The sequence below is a fragment of the Bombina bombina genome, chromosome 4 (assembly GCF_027579735.1).
Source record: "Bombina bombina isolate aBomBom1 chromosome 4, aBomBom1.pri, whole genome shotgun sequence".
NCBI lineage: Eukaryota > Metazoa > Chordata > Amphibia > Anura > Bombinatoridae > Bombina > Bombina bombina.
The window spans coordinates 800,031,431-800,055,644 of NC_069502.1; the positions used below are offsets into that span (position 1 = coordinate 800,031,431).

A 24,214-nucleotide genomic window follows, 5' to 3' on the forward strand; every position below is an offset into this window, starting at 1 on the left:
AAATAACTAATGCTTCTGTAACAATTATCTTCTCTCCCACCTTCTGCTTCATGCTAATGGCACACACACATGCCCTCTGTTCTGTCTCATCCTCTGCTTCATGTAAATGGTACACACACATGCCCTCTCTTCCCTTCTCTCTCACCCTCTGCTTCATGTAAATGATACACACACATGCCCTCTCTTCCCTTCTCTCTCACCCTCTGCTTCATGTAAATGGTACACACATGCCCACTCCTCCCTTCTCTCTCACCCTCTGCTTCATGCTAATGGCACACACACATGCCCTCTCTTCCCTTCTCTCTCACCTTCTGCTTTATGTAAATGGTACACACACATGTCCTCTCTTCCCTTCTCTCTCACCCTCTGCTTCATGTAAATGGTACACACACATGCCCTCTCTTCCCTTCTCTCTCACCCTCTGCTTCATGTAAATGATACACACACATGCCCTCTCTAGCCTTCTCTCTTATCCACAGCTTCATGTAACTGGTACACACACATGCCCTCTCTTCCCTACTCTTTCACCCTCTGCTGCATGCAAATACTATGCAAACGCACAATCTCTATTCTATTTCACCTTTGCTTCTTATTCATAGTACATACACATGGCTTTATTATCTTCTCTCCCACCTTCTGCTTCATGCTAATGGCACACACACATGCCCTCTCTCTCTCACCCTCTGTTTCGTGTGAATTATTCATACACATGCCCTTGATTCTCTTTATTCTCTCCCTGTGTTTCATGTAAATGATACACACACATGCCTTTCTTCCCTTCTCTCTCTCACCCTCTGCTTCTTATGTGTGTTATATAAATGGCACACACACACCGTCTGTTCCCTTCTCTCTCTCACCCTCTGCTTCTTCTTCATAGTGCATACACATGACCTTTTATTATCTTCTCTCCCATCTTCTGCTTCATGCTAATGGCACACACACATGCCCTCTGTTCTGTCTCATCCTCTGCTTCATGTAAATTATACACACACACACCCTCTCTTCCCTTCTTTCTCACCCTCTGCTTCATGTAAATGATACACACACATGCCCATTCTTCCCTTCTCTCTTACCATGTGCGTTTAAATAAATGACACACACATCCTCTGTTCCCTTCTCTCATCTCACCCTCTGCTTCATGTAAACAGTACACACACACTGTTCCCTTCTCTCTCACCCTCTACTTGTGTGAATAATACAATACACCTGCCCTCGATTCTCTTCATTCTCACCCTCTGATTCATGTAAATCATACTCACACATGCTCTTTCCTCCTTTTTCTCTTACCATGTGCGTTATATAAATGGCACACTCACATCCACTGTTCCCTTCTCTCTCTCACCCTCTGCTTCATGTAAATGATACACACACATGCCCTCTCTTCTATCTCATCCTCTGCTTCATGTGAATAGTACACATATATGCCCTCTCTTCCCTTCTCTCTCATCCTCTGGTTCATGAAGGGAAGAGAGGGCATGTGTGTGTGCCATTAGCATGAAGCAGAGGGTGAGAGAGAAGGGAAGAGAGGGCATGTGTGTGTACCATTTACATGAAGCAGAGGATGAGACAGAACAGAGGGCAGGTGTGTGTGCCATTAGCATGAAGCAGAAGGTGGGAGAGAGAAGATAATAAAAGGTCATGTGTAAGCACTATGAATAAGAAGCAGAGGTGAAATAGAATAGAGATTGTGTGTTTAGTATTTTCATGAAGCAGAGGGTGAGAGAGAAGGGAAGAGAGGGTGTGTGTATGGACTATTCACATGAAGCAGAGGATGAGAAAGAAGAGAGGGCATGTGTGTGTATTATTTACATGAAGCAGAGGGTGAGAGAGAGAAGGGAAGAGAGGGCATGTGTGTGTACCAGTTACATGGAGCAGAGGGTAAGAGAGAAGGAAGAGAGGGCATATGTATCATTTACATGAAGCAGAGGGTGAGAGAGAAGGGAAGAGAGGGCATGTGTGTGTACTATTTACATGAAGCAGAGGGTGAGAGAGAAGGGAACAGCGGATGTGTGTGTGCGCCGTTTATATAACGCACATGGTAAGAGAGAAGGAAGGGAGGAAAGGGCATGTGTGAGTATGATTTACCTGAATCAGAGGGTGACAAATGAAGAGAATCAAGGGCAGGTGTATGTATTATTCACACAAAGCAGAGGGTGAGAGCGAGGGCATGTGTGTGTGCGCCATTAACATGAAGCAGAAGGTGAGAGAGAAGGAAGAGAGGGCATATGTATCATTTACATGAAGCAGAGGGTGAGAGAGAAGGGAAGAGAGGGCATGTGTGTGTACCATTTACATGAAGCAGAGGGTGAGAGAGAAGGCAAGAGAGGGCATGTGTGTGTACTATTTACATGAAGCAGAGGATGAGAGAGAAGGGAACAGCGGATGTGTGTGTGTGCGCTGTTTATATAATGCACATGGTAAGAGAGAAGGAAGGGAGGAAAGGGCATGTGTGAGTATGATTTACATGAATCAGAGGGTGACAAATTAAGAGAATCAAGGGCAGGTGTATGTATTATTCACACAAAGCAGAGGGTGAGAGCGAGGGCATGTGTGTGTGCGCCATTAACATGAAGCAGAAGGTGAGAGAGAAGAAAATAAAGCCATGCTATGTACTATGAATAAGAAGCACAGGTGAAATAGAATAGAGATTGTGTGTTTGTGTAGTATTTGCATGCAGCAGACGGTGAAAGAGAAGGGAAGAGAGTGCATGTGTGTGTAGCATTTACATGAAGAAGAGGGTGAGAGAGAAGGAAGAGAGGGCATGTGTGTGTACCATTTACATGAAGCAGAGGGCGAGAGAGAAGGGAAGAAAGGGCATGTGTGTGTACCATTTACATGAAGCAGAGGGCGAGAGAGAAGGGAAGAGAGGGCATGTGTGTGTACCATTTACATGAAGCAGAGGGCGAGAGAGAAGGGAAGAGAGGGCATGTGTGTGTACCATTTACATGAAGCAGAGGGCGAGAGAGAAGGGAAGAGAGGGCATGTGTGTGTATCATTTACATGAAGCAGAGGGTGAGACAGAAGGGAAGAGAGGGCATGTGTGTGTACCATTTACATGAAGCAGAGGGTGAGAGAGAAGGGAAGAGAGGGCATGTGTGTGTATCATTTACATGAAGCAGAGGGTGAGACAGAAGGGAAGAGAGGGCATGTGTGTGTACCATTTACATGAAGCAGAGGGTGAGAGAGAAGGGAAGAGAGGGCATGTGTGTTCTATTTACATGAAGCAGAGGGTGAGAGAGAGGGCATGTGTGTGTGCCATTAGCATGACGCAGAAGGTGGGAGAGAAGATAATAAAGCCATGTGTATGTACTATGAATAAGAAGCAGAGGTGAAATAGAATAGAGATTGTGTGTGTATTATTTACATGAAGCAGAGGATGAGAGAGAAGGGAAGAGAGGGCATGTTTGTGTGTGTGTATCATTTACATGAAGCAGAGGGTGAGAGAGAAGGGAAGAGAGGGCATGTGTGTGTATCATTTACATGAAGCAGAGGGTGAGAGAGAAGGGAAGAGAGGGCATGTGTGTGTATCATTTACATGAAGCAGAGGGTAAGAGAGAAGGAAGAGAGGGCATGTGTGTATGTCATTTACATGAAGCAGAGGGTGAGAGAGAAGGGAAGATAGGGCATGTGTGTGTACCATTTACATGAAGAAGAAGGTGAGAGAGAAGGGAAGAGAGGGCATGTGTATTTATCATTTACATGAAGCAGAGGGTAAGAGAGAAGGAAGAGAGGGCATGTGTGTATGTCATTTACATGAAGCAGAGGGTGAGAGAGAAGGGAAGAGAGGGCATATGTGTGTACCATTTACATGAAGCAGAGGGTGAGAGAGAAGGGAAGAGAGGGCATGTGTGTGTATCATTTACATGAAGCAGAGGGTGAGAGAGAGGGAAGAGAGGGTGTGTGTGTGTATCATTTACATGAAGCAGAGGGTGAGAGAGAACAGAGGGCATGTGTGTGTTCTATTAGCATAAAGCAGAAGGTGGGAGAGAAGATAATAAAGCAATGTGTATGTACTATGAATAAGAAGCAGAGGTGAAATAGAATAGAGATTGTGTGTGTAGTATTTTCATGAAGCAGAGGGTAAGAGAGAAGGGAAGAGAGGGTGTGTGTATGTACTATTCACATGAAGCAGAGGATGAGAAAGAAGAGAGGGCATGTGTGTGTACCAGTTACATGAACCAGAGGGTGAGAGAGAAGGGAAGAGAGGGCATGTGTGTGTACCATTTACATGAAGCAGAGGGTGAGAGAGAAGGAAGAGAGGGTGTGTGTGTGTGTATCATTTACATGAAGCAGAGGGTGAGAGAGAAGGGAAGAGAGGGCATGTGTGTGTATTATTTACATGAAGCAGAGGGTGAGAGAGAAGGGAAGAGAGGGCGTGTGCGTAATATTTTCATGAAGCAGAGGGTGATAGAGAAGGGAAGAGAGGACATGTGTGTGTGTATCATTTACATGAAGCAGAGGGTGAGAGAGAATGGAAGAGAGGGCATGTGTGTGTATCATTTACATGAAGCAGAGGATGAGCGAGAATGGAAGAGAGGGCATGTGTGTGTATCATTTACATGAAGCAGAGGGTGAGAAAGAATGGAACAGAGGGTGTGTGTGCTATTTACATGAAGAGAAAATAAACAAGTTTGTAGAGGCGCTTACAGCTGTGGGTATTATCGCTCTAAGTATAAAAGTGGATACTAATCAATAAAATATAGTTTTATACAATTTCTTTGGATATTCCAGGTGTTCAGTTAGAAAGGATATAGTAATATAATTTTATAATTTTGTGGCTCTAAAAACACAAAATAATCTATATACCATAGGGTAAACAATGATTTTTATTCCAATGCTCTATAATGGTGGATACATAAAATGCTAGACACAATAAAATCATTCAACAAACCACAGTCACACTTCCATTCATAAAAACTATCAAATGTATAGGCCAGAAAGAAAGTCAGTCCTATCTGTTCACAATGCAATTATAGGCTTTCTACAATGTTGCTATACAATCGTAACAAAAAATATATGCAATATCAAAATATAAAAATCTATATGAAATAAGTTAATAAAATGTTTCAAAGGATGGCTACAATAATTGACTTGAGGAGTTAGCAATTGGCAACGGCAAACGGTTGGTTTTTCCGATTATGGATTTGTATCCCTTAAGAGTCTTTTCATATTCTTAAGATTCTTTTTACAAGCAGTTCCTTATCAGATCCTCAGATCTCAAGACAAACGGATGTTTAGGGATTGGTAACGTCAATAGCCTTAAAACCACCTGGCTATGGTTCACCCAAACAATCTCTGCAGCGTATGCGTATAACTTTAAACTTTAAGAATCACAGTCTCAAAAGGCACTCTTACCGCCTTGGTGTATTAGCTCACTTCTATGCCTGCTGTTCTCACCCGCAGGTCTCCGGAATAACAGCTTCACACTCACCGGGAATCTTCGCGCTGCTAGCTTAGCGTCTGACGTCACCGGTTACCATCAGCTGTGCAGTGTAGGTATGTGGAAATCATATTATACTTGCGCAAGTAATTTCCTTTTCAGCAGCCCTCAATCTGTTCACTCTGCTCTTAGTACTCAGTGATTTTCCGGGCTCAAAACTTTATCCTTCGTTAGATGCAAATGTTGTGATCGTGCAGGTTATCCAAGTGCTCAGTCCTTCTACGCGTTTCACCCCACTCAAAACTGGGCTTTCTCAAGATCTTGAGAAAGCCCCGTTTTGAGTGGGGTGAAATGCGTAGAAGGACTGAGCACTTGGATAACCTGCACGATCACAACATTTGCATCTAACGAAGGATAAAGTTTTGAGCCCGGAAAACCTCTGCGTACTGAGTACTAAGAGCAGAGTGAACAGATTGAGGGCTGCTGAAAAGGAAATTACTTGCGCAAGTATAATACGATTTCCACATACCTACACTGCACAGCTGATGGTAACCGGTGACGTCAGACGCTAAGCTAGCAGTGCGAAGATTCCCGGTGAGTGTGAAGCTGTTATTCCGGAGACCTGCAGGTGAGAACAGCAGGCATAGAAGTGAGCTAATACACCAAGGCGGTAAGAGTGCCTTTTGAGACTGTGATTCTTAAAGTTTAAAGTTATACGCATACGCTGCAAAGATTGTTTGGGTGAACCATAGCCAGGTGGTTTTAAGGCTATTGACGTTACCAATCCCTAAACATCCGTTTGTCTTGAGATCTGAGGATCTGATAAGGAACTGCTTGTAAAAAGAATCTTAAGAATATGAAAAGACTCTTAAGGGATACAAATCCATAATCGGAAAAAACAACCGTTTGCCGTTGCCAATTGCTAACTCCTCAAGTCAATTATTGTAGCCATCCTTTGAAACATTTTATTAACTTATTTCATATAGATTTTTATATTTTGATATTGCATATATTTTTTGTTATGATTGTATAGCAACATTGTAGAAAGCCTATAATTGCATTGTGAACAGATAGGACTGACTTTCTTTCTGGCCTATACATTTGATAGTTTTTATGAATGGAAGTGTGACTGTTGTTTGTTGAATGATTTTATTGTGTCTAGCATTTTATGTATCCACCATTTTAGAGCATTGGAATAAAAATCATTGTTTACCCTATGGTATATAGATTATTTTGTGTTTTTAGAGCCACAAAATTATAAAATTATATTACTATATCCTTTCTAACTGAACACCTGGAATATCCAAAGAAATTGTATAAAACTATATTTTATTGATTAGTATCCACTTTTATACTTAGAGCGATAATACCCACAGCTGTAAGCGCCTCTACAAACTTGTTTATATTCTCTATATTTATTTTTACTGTCTAGGAAGGAGGCAGTTATCGTAGAAAGGCTAGGTGGGTTGAGCCTAGCGCATCACACACACACTATTTTTAAAGATACTATTTACATGAAGCAGAGGGTGAGTGAGAAGGGGAACAGAAGGTGTGTGTACTATTTACATGAAGCAGAGGGTGAGGGAGAAGGGAACAGAAGGTGTGTGTACTATTTACATGAAGCAGAGGGTTAGAGAGATTAGGGAACAGAGGGTGTGTGTGTGCCATTTATATAACACACATGTAAGAGAGAAGGAAAGAAAGGGCATGTGTGTGTATCATTTACGTGAATCAGAGGGCGAGAATGAAGAGAATCAAGGGCATGTGTATAAATAATTCACACGAAACAGTGGGTGAGAGAGAGGGAATGTGTCTGTGCCATTACCATGAAGTAGAAGGTGGGAGAGAAGATAATACAGCTCATGTGTATGTACTATGAATAAGAAGCAAAGGTGACATAGAATACAGATTGTGTGTGTAGTATTTTCATGAACCATAGGATGAGAGAGAAGTGAGGGTGTGTGTGTACCATTTACATAAAGCAGAGGGTGAGAGAGAGAAGGGAACAGAGGGTGTGTGTGTGTGTGTGCGCGCCATTTATATAACGGGCAAAAGAAAAGAAGCATCCGCATCCTGGTTAAAACAAACTTTCCAAGGAAGTTGGCAGCAACATAGAACAAAAAAAAGTGGTGTGGCACTGATGGCCTATGCGTTTCGGCTATGATTAATCATATGTCCATCTTGACATCATGTGTAGGGTTTCCATCTCTTAGTCTCTCCCCCTCATTAAATGATGAGCTACTATTAGCTAATGAGCAGTATGTTCATTATCATCTATAGCACTGCCCTTCTCTATCAATCAAAGTTGACTATTTTCCACTGCCTCTATTCTGCTTACCAGAACCGGGATAGCTCTGGTCATTTATATATGCCCCATATTCTTCATATTTCTGTAGTTTCAAGTAGATGTTCCTATGAGTGCCTATCACTAAGTCGTCTTTTACCTCAGCACTTCGTATATATTTTCTTCTGGTTCCTCAGTATGGCATTGTTGTGTGTATTGAAAGTGTTAACTTTCATCACAGAAAGTGGGTGTTGTTATCATTATTTTTATTATCCAATAGGATGCGATTTGCAATTATTTTAACCGGTGTGACACTTGGTACTGCAGGCTATGATTACGGCTTTTTAGCCGAAATGCGTAAGCCATCAGTGCCACACCACTTTCTTTTGTTCTATGTTGCTGCCAACTTCCTTGGAAAGTTTGTTTTAACCAGGATGTGAATAAAGTTTGGATTTTAACTATATTGTGGCGGATGCTTATTTTCTTTTGCCTATTGCATCGTCAGTTTATCCGCTACACACAGCTTGCTGGGGGAGGTGTGAGTAGGTGTTCTACTGCCATTGGAGGAGATGACCCGATGATGAGGATGGGCGGAACAGAGTGACGAAAGAGCAATGACAGCAGATCCATGAGGACGCCAAGCCACACTAGTGAAGACCTGTGAACACTCGGAGAGGCAATACGTTTATTCCCGTGCCCATTAGAAGTAAGCAGAAGTCCGGTAAGAGAGGCCATAAGGCTAGTGGATTATAATGGACTATAAGTGTATTCTGGGTATACTTATGCTCTTGGCACCAAAGCACTTTATTATATGAACTGTCACTTACTGCCGCACTTTATTGCATCGCATTAAATGCATTAGACACCTTAAACTGTACATTGCATATTTGCACTAATACTTCTGAAACAATCCAGAGTTTCTTTTTGATAATATATTGTGGCCATTTATATAACGCACATGGTAAGAGAGAAGGGAAGAGAGGGCATGTGTGTGTATCATTCACATGAAGCTGAGGGTGAGAGAGAAGGGAAGAGAGGGCATGTGTGTGTATCATTTACATGAAGCAGAGGGTGAGAGAGAAGGGAAGAGAGGGGGTGTGTGTGTGTGTGTGTGTATCATTTACATGAAGCAGAGGGTGAGAGAGAGAAGGGAAGAGAGGGCATGTGTGTGTATCATTTACATGAAGCAGAGGGTGAGAGAGAGAAGAGAGGGCATGTGTGTGTATCATTTACATGAAGCAGAGGGTGAGAGAGAGAAGAGAGGGCATGTGTGTGTATCATTTACATGAAGCAGAGGGTGAGAGAGAAGGGAAGAGAGGGCATGTGTGTGTATTATTTACATGAAGCAGAGGGTGAGAGAGAGAAGGGAAGAGAGGGCATGTGTGTATATCATTTACATGAAGCAGAGGGTGTGAGAGGGCATGTGTGTGTACCATTTTTCTTGAAGCAGAGGGTGAGAGAGAAGGGAAGAGAGAGGGCGTGTGTGTGTGTGTGTGTGTATCATTTACCTGAAGCAGAGGATGAGAGAGAGAAGGGAAGAGAGGGCATGTGTGTGTGTACCATTTACATGAAGCAGAGGGTGAGAGAGAGAAGGAAGAGAGGGCATGTGTGTGTACCATTTACATGAAGCAGAGGGTGAGAGAGAGAAGGGAAGAGAGGGCATGTGTGTGTATCATTTACCTGAAGCAGAGGGTGAGAGAGAGAAGGGAAGAGAGTGCATGTGTGTGCACCATTTACATGAAGCAGAGGGTGAGAGAGAAGGGAAGAGAGGGCATGTGTGTGTATCATTTACCTGAAGCAGAGGGTGAGAGAGAGAAGGGAAGAGAGTGCATGTGTGTGCACCATTTACATGAAGCAGAGGGTGAGAGAAGGGAAGAGAGTGCATGTGTGTGTGTATCATTTACCTAAAGCAGAGGGTGAGAGAGAGAAGGGAAGAGAGGGCATGTGTGTGTACCATTTACATGAAGCAGAGGGTGAGAGTGAAGGGAAGAGAGGGCATGTGTGTGTACCATTTACATGAAGCAGAGGGTGAGAGAGAAGGGAAGAGAGGGCATGTGTGTGTACCATTTACATGAAGCAGAGGGTGAGAGAGAGAAGAGAGGGCATGTGTGTGTATCATTTACATCAAGCAGAGGGTGAGAGAGAAGGGAAGAGAGGGCATGTGTGTATATCATTTACATGAAGCAGAGGGTGAGAGAGAAGAGAAGAGAGGGTGTGTGTGTGTGTATCATTTACATGAAGCAGAGGGTGAGAGAGAAGGGAAGAGAGGGCATGTGTGTGTATCATTTACATGAAGCAGAGGGTGAGAGAGAAGGGAAGAGAGGGCATGTGTGTGTATCATTTACATCAAGCAGAGGGTGAGAGAGAAGGGAAGAGAGGGCATGTGTGTATATCATTTACATGAAGCAGAGGGTGAGAGAGAAGAGAAGAGAGGGCATGTGTGTGTACCATATACATGAAGCAGAGGGTAAGAAAGAGAGAAGGGAACAGAGGATGTGTGTGTGCCATTTATATAACGCACATGGTAAGAGAGAAGTGTGTAAGCACTATGAATAAGAAGCAGAGGTGAAATAGAATAGAGATTGTGTGTGTAGTATTTTCATGAAGCAAAGGGTGAGAGAGAGAAGAGAGAGGGTGTGTGTATGTACTATTCACATGATGCAGAGGATGAGAAAGAAGAGAGGGCATATGTGTTTATTATTTACATGAAGCAGAGGGTGAGAGAGAAGGGAAGAGAGGGCATGTGTGTGTATCATTTACATGAAGCAGAGGGTGAGAGAGAAGGGACGAGAGGGCATGTGTGTGTATCATTTACATGAAGCAGAGGGTGAGAGAGAAGGGAAGAGAGGGCATGTGTGTGTATCATTTACATGAAGCAGAGGGTGAGAGAGAAGGGAAGAGAGGGCATGTGTGTGTATCATTTACATGAAGCAGAGGGTGAGAGAGAAGGGACGAGAGGGCATGTGTGTGTATCATTTACATGAAGCAGAGGGTGAGAGTGAAGAGAAGAGAGGGCATGTGTGTGTATCATTTACATGAGGCAGAGGGTGAGAGAGAAGGGAAGAGAGGGCATGCGCGTGTGTATCATTTACATGAAGCAGAGGGTGAGAGTGAAGGGAAGAGAGGGCATGTGTGTGTATCATTTATATGAAGCAGAGGGTGAGAGAGAAGGGAAGAGAGGGCATGTGTGTGTATCATTTACATGAAGCAGAGGGTGAGAGAGAAGGGACGAGAGGGCATGTGTGTGTATCATTTACATGAAGCAGAGGGTGAGAGAGAAGGGAAGAGAGGGCATGTGTGTGTATCATTTACATGAAGCAGAGGGTGAGAGAGAAGGGACGAGAGGGCATGTGTGTGTATCATTTACATGAAGCAGAGGGTGAGAGAGAAGGGACGAGAGGGCATGTGTGTGTATCATTTACATGAAGCAGAGGGTGAGAGTGAAGAGAAGAGAGGGCATGTGTGTGTATCATTTACATGAGGCAGAGGGTGAGAGAGAAGGGAAGAGAGGGCATGCGCGTGTGTATCATTTACATGAAGCAGAGGGTGAGAGTGAAGGGAAGAGAGGGCATGTGTGTGTATCATTTATATGAAGCAGAGGGTGAGAGAGAAGGGAAGAGAGGGCTTGTGTGTATCATTTACATGAATCAGAGGGTGAGAATGAAGAGAATTGAGGGCTTGTGTGTATCATTTACATGAATCAGAGGGTGAGAATGAAGAGAATTGAGGGCATGTCTGTGTGTACTATTCACATGAAGCAGAGGGTGATTGAGAACAGAGGGCATACTTTTTTACATACTTGTGCACGATTTCCCCATAGACATCAATGGGGAGAGACGGCTAAAAAAAAAGCCTAGCACCTGCAAAAAAGCAGCTTAAAGCTCCGTAACGCAGCCCCATTGATTCGTATGAGGAAAGAAAAAGTTATGTTTACACCTAATACCCTAACATAAAAAACACGTCTAAACACCCCTAATCGCCGCCACTATAATAAACATATTAACCCCTAAACCTAACCCTAAGTCTAACCCTAACACCCCCTAACTTTATTATAATTAAAATAATTCTAAATAAAAATTACAATTAATAGCTAAAATAGGTAATAGTTACATTGTAGCTATCTTAGGTGTTATTTTTATTTCACAGCTACGTTCGTATTTATTTTAACTAGGTAGACTAGTTAGTAAATAGTTATTAACTATTTACCAGCTACCTAGTTAAAATAAATACAAATTTACCTGTAAAATAAAACCTAACCTGAGTTACACTAACACCTAACATTACACATTAAATAAAATTAACAAAATTACAGAAAATAAAAAATATATATATCAACTATTTAAACTAATTACACCTAATCTAATAGCCCTATCAAAATAAAAAAGCCTGGGGGCGGAGCCAGACGCCATAGCGATAGGTCGCACAGAAACAGAGCTCCTGCAAAATATTTTTATTTACTACAAAGGAGGAATTTAATCTTTAGTCTGTGATGCCTCATTTCAATCTATATTGCACCAGCTAAACAAACATTGACTTTCTTTTTGTGAGTCCACGGGGAGGTCTAGCCTAGAGACCTATATATACATTGTGGAGCTCTCAGCGTAATCCAAGGAACTTGCAGACTGGGCTACTATTTTGTGAATAAGGCACAGACCATAGTCAACGGAGATCCAATTGAGCTACAGTCCAGGATCCTCAGGAGGTGGTTTCTGACACTCAGTATTTTATAGCTCAGATTGAGGCCGCATTTCATCTCCCTATCTCCTATACTCCTGCCAAGATCATCGAGGACAACGCTACTAACGAGCCTTGCGACGGCATTGTTCTGGGTCCCCAGCAACTACCATCCCGTAACACATTAGATACCCAAACACCGAGGCGCATCACCTTATTGATGAAGGACTGTCATCACCCGGTGGCCATTGCAGGCCTATTTCAGGACGCTGCAACAGATTTGGACTCTGCCGGCATATATTTGACAACGAAGAGGTCTATGACTTCACGGAGGCTGTTTGAGGAGGCAAATAACCAGGTATTATGCGGGAACTTCTTAGATCTTTGCGGCAGCATTGAGGTACAACTGTGCTGGGTCCTTCAGAACTTAGTTTCTGCAATAGCATGGCGACCATTGGTGGGGCTCATAAAACAAGCTCAAGATGTTTCTTGTGGCCTCAGGAGAGGAATCGGATAATACAGGAATACCCTTTATGCTCACTCTCGAAGGACCCTGTGTGGACACTGGCTCTTTAAACAAGAAGTGTGGGTTAAACTGAGTGTTTGCTATCACATTTTATTGGATCAAGGAGCTCATAATGGGAGAACTATTATCTTAAATATGTTATACATCTTGCATAGGGTGGACTGTTTCCTCTCTTTACTTAAATTTAGTTTTTCAGCTTGCTTACATAGTATAATCACACAGATTCTAAGGTACATACTAATATTATTATTGTATTTTATAAAAGCTCTAAGCTGAGCTGCCTAGGAAGAACATATTTGCAGGTTCATTAAATGCATATTGAAGAGTAATGTATTTTATAAGGGGCCTAAGACGAGCTGTTCAGTTGGAATACATCTGCAAGCTCACTAGATGCATAGTGGGGAGTTCTATCAGAGTCTGCTCTGTACATTATTATAGGTACACTATTTGTTGTCACTAAAACACTGGTTAATAAGTCTGCATATATGTTAAGGGGTGGCAGTATTATAGCTGTAACCCCCTGTGATATTCTGATGGACTAAGAAATGGTTCTGAGCCCATTTAATAAACGATCTTCACATATGTTAGCCACATTAGATTCTAAACTAACTACTTCACCTTATGTTTTTTTCTTTTTGCTGCAGGGCATAGGGCCCATGCTTCTGTGGCAATTTTGCATTTGTTTCACTACCTACACAATAATGCTTTGTTTTACAGTTTACATGCCGAGGTTAAATATTGACTAGTTTATGCCTAGTTGTGTTACATTCATATTCTGCGGCTTTATCACGTCTTCCCTTAACCACTGTCTTTATATCTAACCCCACTAGTGTAGCTACAGCCAAAATCATCTAGAGGCTATCCTGTGGCCATAGCTGGACCCAAGGCAGTCCCATATAGTTGTGTTACATTCATATTCTGCGCATTAACACATGTCTTCCCTTAACCACTGTCTTTATGGCAGTCCCATATAGTTGCGTGCACCCTGAGATCACCTTTGCGCCTTCACGTGACCAACAACTTAAGCATTACTACTGACCAAATGCAGGCTGGACCTGCACTGGCGCCTCAACATACAGTCCCTCTGCCTATACCATTTACATGGAGATGCATAAACTCCTATTCTCTGTACCGCCTTAAAGCCTTAGGGTTCACTATTCTGGGCAGTCTCGGCTTACGCTTTGTTTTATTATAACCTGTTTATCTTGAGTCAGGATGTAGTACCTTATTTTGTATTCTTTGGACATGTCCGATCCTATGATATGTCTTGTTTATTGCTATTGTTATTGTATTATATCTCATAATCTGTTGTTACGCCTGCAACTTTATTGGTCTGTGTGGCCTTGTCTCGCAATGTGTGATGTATGCCTGGTGCAGGTCTGACCTACACCTTCCCTGTATATGCTACCTATCATATTTACTTATAACCTCCTCCCCTCCCTCCACAATATACCTCCTAGCTTAGGAGGGCTAACTATCCGGCTTCTCTTGCCTATGCCGCGTTTTCACAACTTTCACTACTACCTACAAATTAAGTTAAAGTTTTTTAATTCAAAACTACTGTTTATCATTCTCTCTATAGATAATCTTAGCATAATGGGTCCTTGAGTGGCCCAAGGCAACTTGAGAAGTTTATTCTATATTTTATTATCTTGTATTCTTTGAAAAGAGGTTTCAGTTTCTAATGTTTATTACTATAATTACTGTGATATCTGTCATCTTGCAGGAAAATAGCTGATTGTCTAACTTTGCATAATATTCATGGACCCTGCTTCATTGGCATAATTGCAGAAAATGTGTTTTTGAACTGATATACTATATGTCTTTCTAATTTCTGTACAGTATATTAACCTCAATAAAAATATATATAAAAAAAAAAAAAAAAAGCCACCCTCCAAAATAAAAAAACCCTAGCCTAAACTAAACTGCCAATAGCCCTTAAAACCTTTTTGCGGGGCATTTCCCCAAAGAAATCAGCTCTTTTACTTGTAAAAAAAAATACAAACACCCCCCAACAGTAAAACCCACCACCCACACAACCAAACCCCACAAATAATCTAAAAAACATAAACTCCCCATTGCCCTGAAAAGGGCATTTGGATGAGCATTGCCCTTAAAAGGACATTTAGCTCTTTTGCAGACCTAACTCTAAGCTAAAAATAAAACCCACCCAATAAACCATTAAAAAAAACCTAACACTAACCCCCGAAGATCCACTTACAGTTTTTGAAGACCGGACATCCATCCTCAACAAAGCCGGGAGAAGTCTTCATCCAAGCGGCAAGAAATCCTCAACGAAGCCGGGAGAAGTCTTCATCCAGACAACAAGAAGAGGTCCTCCAGGCGGGCAGAAGTCTTAATCCAGACGGCATCTTCTATCTTCATCCTTCCGACGTGGAGCGGTTCCAACTTCATGACATCCGGCGCGGAGCATCCTCTTCTGTCGATGGATCTTCAAGAATGAATTCTCCTTTAAATGACGTCATCCAAGATGGCGTCCCTTGAATTCCGATTGGCTGATAGAATTCTATCAGCCAATCGGAATTAAAGGTGAAAAATGCATCAGCCAATAGGATTGAAGCTCATTTCTATTGGCTTATTGCATCAGCCAATAGTATTTTTTCACCTTTTATTCCGATTAGCTGATAGAATTCTATCAGCCAATCTGAATTCAAGGGACGCCATCTTGGATGATGTCATTTAAAGGAGAATTCATTCTTGAAGATCCATCGACAGAAAAGGATGCTCCGCGCCGGATGTCTTGAAGATGGAGCTGCTCCGCGTCGGAAGGATGAGGATAGAAAAGGCGGTCTGGATGAAGACTTCTGCCCGCCTGGAGGACCACTTCTTGCCGCTTGGATGAAGACTGCTCCCGGCTTCGTTGAGAATGGATGTCCGGTCTTCAAAAACTGTAAGTGGATCTTCGGGGGTTAGTGTTAGGTTTTTTTAAGGTTTTATTGGATGGTTTTTATTTTTAGCTTACGGTTGGGCTGAAAAAGAGCTAAATGCCCATCCAAATACCCTTTTCAGGGCAATGGGGAGCTTAGGTTTTTTTAGATAGGATTTTATTTGGGGGGGTTGGTTGTGTGGGTGGTGGGTTTTGTTTGTATTATTTTTTTTACAGGTAAAAGAGCTGGTTTCTTTGGGGCAATACCCTGCAAAAGCCCCTTTTAAGGGCTATTGGTAGTTTAGTGTATGCTAGGGTTTTTTTATTTTGGGGGGGCTTTTTTATTTTGATAGGGCTATTAGATTAGGTGTAATTAGTTTAAATATTTGATAATTTCTTTTTTATTTTGTGTAATTTAGTGTTTGTTTTTTGTAATTTAATTATTTGTATTTAATTAATGTAATTTAGTTAATTTTATTGTAATGTTAGGTGTTAGTGTAGGGCAGGTTAGGTTTTATTTTACAGGTAAATTTTTATTTATTTTAACTAGGTAGCTAGTAAATAGTTAATAACTATTTGCTAACTAGTCTACCTAGTTAAAATAAATACAAACTTAGCTGTGAAATAAAAATAACACCTAAGATAGCTACAATGTAACTATTAGTTATATTGTAGCTAGCTTAGGGTTTATTTTATAGGTAAGTATTTAGTGGTAAATAGGAATTATTTATGTATTAATTGTAATTTTTATTTAGATTTATTTTAATTATATTACAGTTAGGGGGTGTTAGGTTTAGGGGTTAATATATTTATTATAGTGGCGGCGATGTTAGGAGCAGCAGATTAGGGGTTAATACTTTTATTTTAGTGTTTGCGATGCGGGAGGGCCTCGGTTTAGGGGTTAATAGGTAGTTTATGGGTGTTAGTGTACTTTTTTAAAAATATTTTATCCCTCCCTTCCCCTTCCTTTTTCCTTCCTTTTCCTTTCCCATTTCTCGTCCCCCTTTACCTTCCCTTTCCCCTCTTTCTTCCCTTCCTCACTCTTTTCCTTCCTCTTTTCTCCCCCCTCTTCTCCTCTTCTGTTCTTTCTTTTCCCCCCTTCTTCCCTTTCTGTTCCCCCCCCTTCCTTTTCCACATAAGAATCTATTTAATTACCTTCAAAGCTGTGGGATAAATTGGGGTATGAAGTAATGTTATTGGACACACAGTGTGCACCTACAGTCCTTAAGTGATCATAGTTGAAAGATAAATCTCCTCTCCTCCCTACCTTATCCACTCTCTCCAGGGAGGGGAGAGCAGGCCTCAAGTGCACTACTAGGTGTACAACCAACCCATCCACCCAAGTGTACAGAAAAAGAAAAAAAAACACAGGCAAATAATACAAGCAAAATCAGAAGTGCATTCCTAAAATCCCTGAGGTGTCCCTAGGTAAGAATCCCACCTGCCTGGAAGAGCTAGAGGAGCCAAAAATAAAGAGCAAAAAGCATGTCAATACATAGCAACTCGCACATGGCATTCCTATAATTTCTAAATTATCCCCGATTATGAACCTCCCCCACCCCCACAGGCAAAAATGGTCTTAGGCATGAAATATGCATCATAAAGTTATAAACGTGGTGCGTGCGTATGAATTCTGTAACAAATTTCCAAACGACATTTGCTAAACAGTTCATTGCTAAGGCATTACAAATAGACAGATGATAGACCAGTCCGTCTTGCTTAAAACAGTCTCTCCTTGATAGGACTAATTGGTATAAATAGAAAGAGCAGGTTAGACTGGCCCGTAAGCTAGAGACCTGGAAAGAAAAATTATCAATACAGTACTTATGATAATAGCAGAAAAGGCAAGCTTTGACTTATCTGTCCAGGAACACTGCTGGGATAAAAGTCTCGGGTGGGAGGATCCATAGAAGTTCTGAGTACACCAGGCAGAATAATATGATCCTTTTAGACAAACTGACATGTTCACTTGCGGCCTAGGCAGGTCGCAGCCAATCCTCACCGCGGCCCGCCTCAGGCCCTGGTTGTACTGGAGCTACTGCTATATTAGGTGGCCTAATCTGCAGACCAAAGGCTTGGTTGAAAGTAGGAAGATCAGCAGGTGTCTTGAAGATAGCTGTTGTGCCGTCCTTGGATGCAATTATGCAGGTGGGGAATCCCCATCTATATTGAATTTGCTGCTCCTTAAGCTTAGAGGTAATGTAGCGCAAATCTGTTTCTGGAGAGTCGCTGGACATACAGGGAGTGCATAATTATTAGGCAAGTTGTATTTTTGAGGATTAATTTTATTATTGAGCAACAACCATGTTCTCAATGAACCCAAAAAACTCATTAATATCAAAGCTGAATAGTTTTGGAAGTAGTTTTTAGTTTGTTTTTAGTTATAGCTATTTTAGGGGGATATCTGTGTGTGCAGGTGACTATTACTGTGCATAATTATTAGGCAACTTAACAAAAAACAAATATATACCCATTTCAATTATTTATTTTTACCAGTGAAACCAATATAACATCTCAACATTCACAAATATACATTTCTGACATTCAAAAACAAAACAAAAACAAATCAGTGACCAATATAGCCACCTTTCTTTGCAAGGACACTCAAAAGCCTGCCATCCATGAATTCTGTCAGTGTTTTGATCTGTTCACCATCAACATTGCGTGCAGCAGCAACCACAGCCTCCCAGACACTGTTCAGAGAGGTGTACTGTTTTCCCTCCTTGTAAATCTCACATTTGATGATGGACCACATGTTCTCAATGGGGTTCAGATCAGGTGAACAAGGAGGCCATGTCATTAGATTTTCTTCTTTTATACCCTTTCTTGCCAGCCACGCTGTGGAGTACTTGGACGCGTGTGATGGAGCATTGTCCTGCATGAAAATCATGTTTTTCTTGAAGGATGCAGACTTCTTCCTGTACCACTGCTTGAAGAAGGTGTCTTCCAGAAACTGGCAGTAGGACTGGGAGTTGAGCTTGACTCCATCCTCAACCCGAAAAGGCCCCACAAGCTCATCTTTGATGATACCAGCCCAAACCAGTACTCCACCTCCACCTTGCTGGCGTCTGAGTCGGACTGGAGCTCTCTGCCCTTTACCAATCCAGCCACGGGCCCAGCCATCTGGCCCATCAAGACTCACTCTCATTTCATCAGTCCATAAAACCTTAGAAAAATCAGTCTTGAGATATTTCTTGGCCCAGTCTTGACGTTTCAGCTTGTGTGTCTTGTTCAGTGGTGGTCGTCTTTCAGCCTTTCTTACCTTGGCCATGTCTCTGAGTATTGCACACCTTGTGCTTTTGGGCACTCCAGTGATGTTGCAGCTCTGAAATATGGCCAAACCGGTGGCAAGTGGCATCTTGGCAGCTGCACGCTTGACTTTACTCAGTTCATGGGCAGTTATTTTGCGCCTTGGTTTTTCCACACGCTTCTTGCGACCCTGTTGACTATTTTGAATGAAACGCTTGATTGTTCGATGATAACGCTTCAGAAGCTTTGCAATTTTAAGAGTGCTGCATCCCTCTGCAAGATATCTCACTATTTTTTACTTTTCTGAGCCTGTCAAGTCCTTCTTTTGACCCATTTTGCCAAAGGAAAGGAAGTTGCCTAATAATTATGCACACCTGATATAGGGTGTTGATGTCATTAGACCACACCCCTTCTCATTACAGAGATGCACATCACCCAATATGCTTAATTGGTAGTAGGCTTTCGCGCCTATACAGCTTGGAGTAAGACAACATGCATAAAGAGGATGATGTGGTCAAAATACTCATTTGCCTAATAATTCTGCACTCCCTGTAGATCTGTGAAGACTTGAATTTCCGTGCCCTCATATAGGAGGGGGTGCTTGTTCCTGGAGTGCCGGAGGATGTCCTCCTTATCTTTGTATGATAAGAGCTTGATAATGATGTCCCTAGGTGGGGCTCTAGCTGGTGGTCTAGGCATTTTTGAGAAATTTAAATAACTCTTGGATGTATTGACCTATTTCAGGCGGGTTTACTGTTTCAGGCACTCCTCGGAGCCGCAGGTTGTTCCGCCTGCTCCTATTTTCTAAATCCTCAATTCTGTCAGTCAGGTTCTGGACTGTTGCGTCTTGAGATTGTATACAGCTAGCCTGATGTTGAAGGTCTGAGCGTATAGTTTCTTGCATTTCCTCCACCTGAGAGACCCTGTGATCTACTGCAACTATGTCCTTTTTTAATTCTCCAAACATGAGTTTAACATCTAAAGGAAAAAATTGTGTGATGGCACTACTCGAAATACAGAGGGATGGGCTGGTAATGGTAAAAAAAATGGCCTTGTTTAATTATCAGATACCCTTGGGTGCTGTGTACTTATTCACAATACAGAAAGTAACCTAGGGGTTACAAAAAAAAAAGAGTACACTTGAAAGCACTCACCCCCTCATCAGTGTGTGGGAATAGAGCGTGGTGTATATGAAAAAAGGACACATAAAAACATAAACACTTTAATAGAACAATTTAAAACTTGGGTGCATTTAAAAACACTAGAGAACTATTAGGTAGTATTATGAAGTGGCTTGGAGGTGTCTGACCTTACGTGGTAATACTACTGATTAGTCAGATATATAGTTAAACAGACATCTCATTGGATGTGAAATAACCTAGATAAATAAAGGATGTATGAGTAATACAATAGGCACTATATATTGTGTGTAAGACCTGTGAATGGAATTACTCTTATCAAGCTGAGTGCTACTAGTTACTCAAACAATATCTCCTATTTCTGGTTCTGTTCACATGTAGGTGCTGCTCTTGGTTAATGTAATAAATGGTCAAGTTTCAGGGATAATAAGCCCTGTTCAGTAAGAGCATAAAAGTATATTAGCGTCTCATAATCGCTGAGTTGGTTATGGTATCATATTCACTATAGTTAGCGGTATAGCAGTAATATAGTGTGCTCCTGTGGAGACAAAGTGAGGAACTATACCGATAGTACCAAATGGTAAACAGGAATTAAATAACATCCATAAGTGTGACTCAGTTATGTTATGAATACTAATAACCCTTAGGGCAAACGGTTAGTCTCAGTATGGTAATGTTGGCTGAAATGCAGTCTAGGGATTGTGAATTTGATGCAAATAAGGGAGTTACTTCCCTCAGGATTCACTGTGGATAGGCATATGTTGAACTAGCAATAGTAAGTATTAAACTCTACGTTTGCCTTTGTGCGCTCACAGAAGATTGCGGGGAGAGCTGAGTGCCGGTACAATAATTTTTAATAGTGGTTGCATAAAGAGGTTACCAGGTTAGTACTAAAACTGGCAGTTTCTACAGTGGTTACTAGAAATCCTTATGCATTGTAATCTAATAGTAGATACAGAAATTGAAAAGACATAGTTACACTGAATGTTATCTGGTCTCCACCATATGATTGTACAATATGATTGTTTAATACGTACTATTGCTAGTTCAACATATGCCTATCCACAGTGACTCCTGAGGGAAGTAACTCCCTTATTTGCATCAAATTCACAATCACTAGGCTGCATTTCAGCCAACATTACCAGACTAACCGTTTGCCCTAAGGGTTATTAGTATTCATAACATAACTGAGTCACACTTATGGATGTTATTTAATTCCTGTTTACCATTTGGTACTATCGGTATAGTTCCTCACTTTGTTTTCACAGGAGCACGCTATATTACTGCTATACCGCTAACTATAGTGAATATGATACCATAACCAACTCAGCGATTATGAGAAGCTAATATACTTTTATGCTCTTACTGAACGGGGCTTATTATCCCTGAAACTTGACCATTTATTACATTAACCAAGAGCAGCACCTACATGTGAATAGAACCAGAAATAGGAGATATTGTTTGAGTAACTAGTAGCACTCAGCTTGATAAGAGTAATTCCATTCACAGGTCTTACACACAATATATAGTGCCTATTGTATTACTCATACATCCTTTATTTATCTAGGTTATTTCACATCCAATGAGATGTCTGTTTAACTATATATCTGACTAATCAGTAGTATTACCACGTAAGGTCAGACACCTCCAAGCCACTTCATAATACTACCTAATAGTTCTCTAGTGTTTTTAAATGCACCCAAGTTTTAAATTGTTCTATTAAAGTGTTTATGTTTTTATGTGTCCTTTTTTCATATACACCACGCTCTATTCCCACACACTGATGAGGGGGTGAGTGCTTTCAAGTGTACTCTTTTTTTGTAACCCCTAGGTTACTTTCTGTATAATGAGTTTAACATCTATCATAGCCTCTTTTATATCATTTTTAGAAGATAAATGCTTAATATCATCTTTAGTGACGTAGCCAGGTTGCGAGGGATCTGAATTAAGTGTCTGTGCGGCGGTTGTTTGTCTGCTAGATTCAGAGGAATCTCTATTTGCACAGGGGACTGTTTCAGCTGAAATTAGATAGCTCTCCATGTTGGTGGATTGGGAGCCCTTAATAGGCTTTGCTATCCGTCTGCTAGACATCCCCAAACAATAAGCGATGTGAGCTGTCAGGAAATACCTCCCTATACCTCTCAAATATGGTGATTGCAGCTCCAATATCTGTGTGGCAATAGGTAGCCGCTGTCCAAAACTGTTGTGTACTTTGCTTTCCAAATCGTTGCTGCAAAGGGGCATAAAGAGGGTCTTCTCCTCCAACAAACAGGATAAGCCTACTTGGCTTCCCTGTATTATCTGTGTATTTTATAGTACTGCAGTACAAAGTCTATACTACACTTAACTACTCCGAGTCCTTTATAAGAATTCGCCAGCCCCCATTAACCAGTCATAGAGATTGATTTAAAACTTCTTTTTTGTTTTGGTTTCCCTTTAAGATTTTAAACAAACCAAAGGAGGCCGCAACAGTACTGCAAGGTCCGTGCACCTTAAGCGCTGTATGACTCACCCTCTTCTCCGGCGCCTATGAGTACCACCGTCCGTCTGCAGAAAACTGCTTTGGGGCTGGTAAGAAGTCTGCTCGGGCACTTGCTGCGACCTAAGTTGATCACGGCCCAAAGTAGCGGTCCACTACAAAGCCACCTGAACCGCTTCTCTGCTGGTGCTATATAATCCTGGCCAACCGACCCTTCAGCAAGTAGTCGTGTTTGATATCCGTTATAACAGAACCTCAGTCCCAGTGATTATATTGCTGCCGTTTTCCCAAGCGTGGCTCACCTTGTTCCGGTACAGGCCTCACTGTGCAGTATAGATATTAAGCACCCAGTTCAGTCTGGCAAGTCCAAACGGCGAGGTTAGATGCTCAATTCGTTCAGAAGCGCATTAGAAAGTTTTATCCTGGTTCCAACAAGCTGTGGGTTACTTAATCCCTGTCATAAGAGTTTTGAGGCTTCAGAGCTCAATCAGTGTGCGGCCATCAGCTAGCGTGGCCAAGCTCCGCCCCTGTTAGTGTACTTTTTAACACTTTAGTTATGAGTTCTATGCTACAGCTTTTTAACGTAAAACTCATAACTACTGACTTTAGATCGCGGTACGAATCTTGTCGGTATAGGCTGTACCGCTCATTTTTGGCCTCCCAGGCAAAACTCGTAATACTGGCGTTATGGAAGTCCCATTGAAAAAGGACTTTTTGAAAGGAGCGTTAGTTATTTTGCGTTACGGCCAAAAAGGTGTGCGGTACAGCTATTTAGACAAGACTCGTAATAGCATCGGTAGGTGAAAAAGCAGCGTTATGAGCCATAACGCTGCTTTTTCACTCATAACGCAAAACTCTAATCTAGCCAATAGTTATTTATAGGTTGAAATAATTTCAGAATCTGAGTTTTCTAACTGTGCAGCTTATACCATAAATCACTCACCTGCATAGACATCTGATGGCTGAATATTCTGTACAAGGTCTCCATGTGATCCTGTGTCTAGATTTTCATCACTGTGACCTGTTAGTTCTAATAAAGAATACAATTAGGTTTTTGGTTAAATGGATTTAAAGGGACATGAATCACAAATGTTTTTTCTTTCATAACTAAAATAGAGCATACAATTTTAAACAACTTTCCAATTTACTTCTTTTATTTCATTTGCTTCACTCTCTTGGTATCCTATGTTAAAGAAGAAGTAATGCATTACTGGGAACTAGCTGAATGCACTGGTTAAGCCAATAACATGAGGCATTTATTCAACAAAAGATACCAAGAGAACAGAATAAATTAGATAATTGAATTAAATTGGAAAGTTGCTTAAATGGATAAATTTAGCCACCAATCAGCAAGTGCTACCCTGGATCTGAACCAAAAAATGGTCAGTCTCCTAAGCTTACATTCCTGCTATTCAAATAAAGATACCAAAAGAACAAAGACAAATAATGATAATAGAAGTAAATTAGAAAGTTGCTTAAAATCACATATTCTTTCCGAATCACAAAAGAAAAAAAAAATGTGGGTTTCATGTCCATGTGCAGTTATCTCACATCTGATTATACAGTAATATTATTATTATCATTTATTTGTATAGC

At 41.4% G+C, this 24,214-nt stretch overlaps 1 protein-coding gene across 1 annotated transcript in view; it reads right to left on the reverse strand.

Moving 5' to 3' along the window:
* The window catches only part of LOC128657021 (zinc finger protein OZF-like), an 87,549-nt gene that overhangs the window by 53,100 nt on the left and 10,235 nt on the right, over nt 1–24,214 (reverse strand). The window contains exon 6 of the mRNA XM_053711248.1: nt 23,562–23,648. Within this exon, the coding sequence (XP_053567223.1) occupies nt 23,562–23,648 (87 nt within the window). The remainder of the gene's footprint in view (nt 1–23,561; nt 23,649–24,214) is intronic.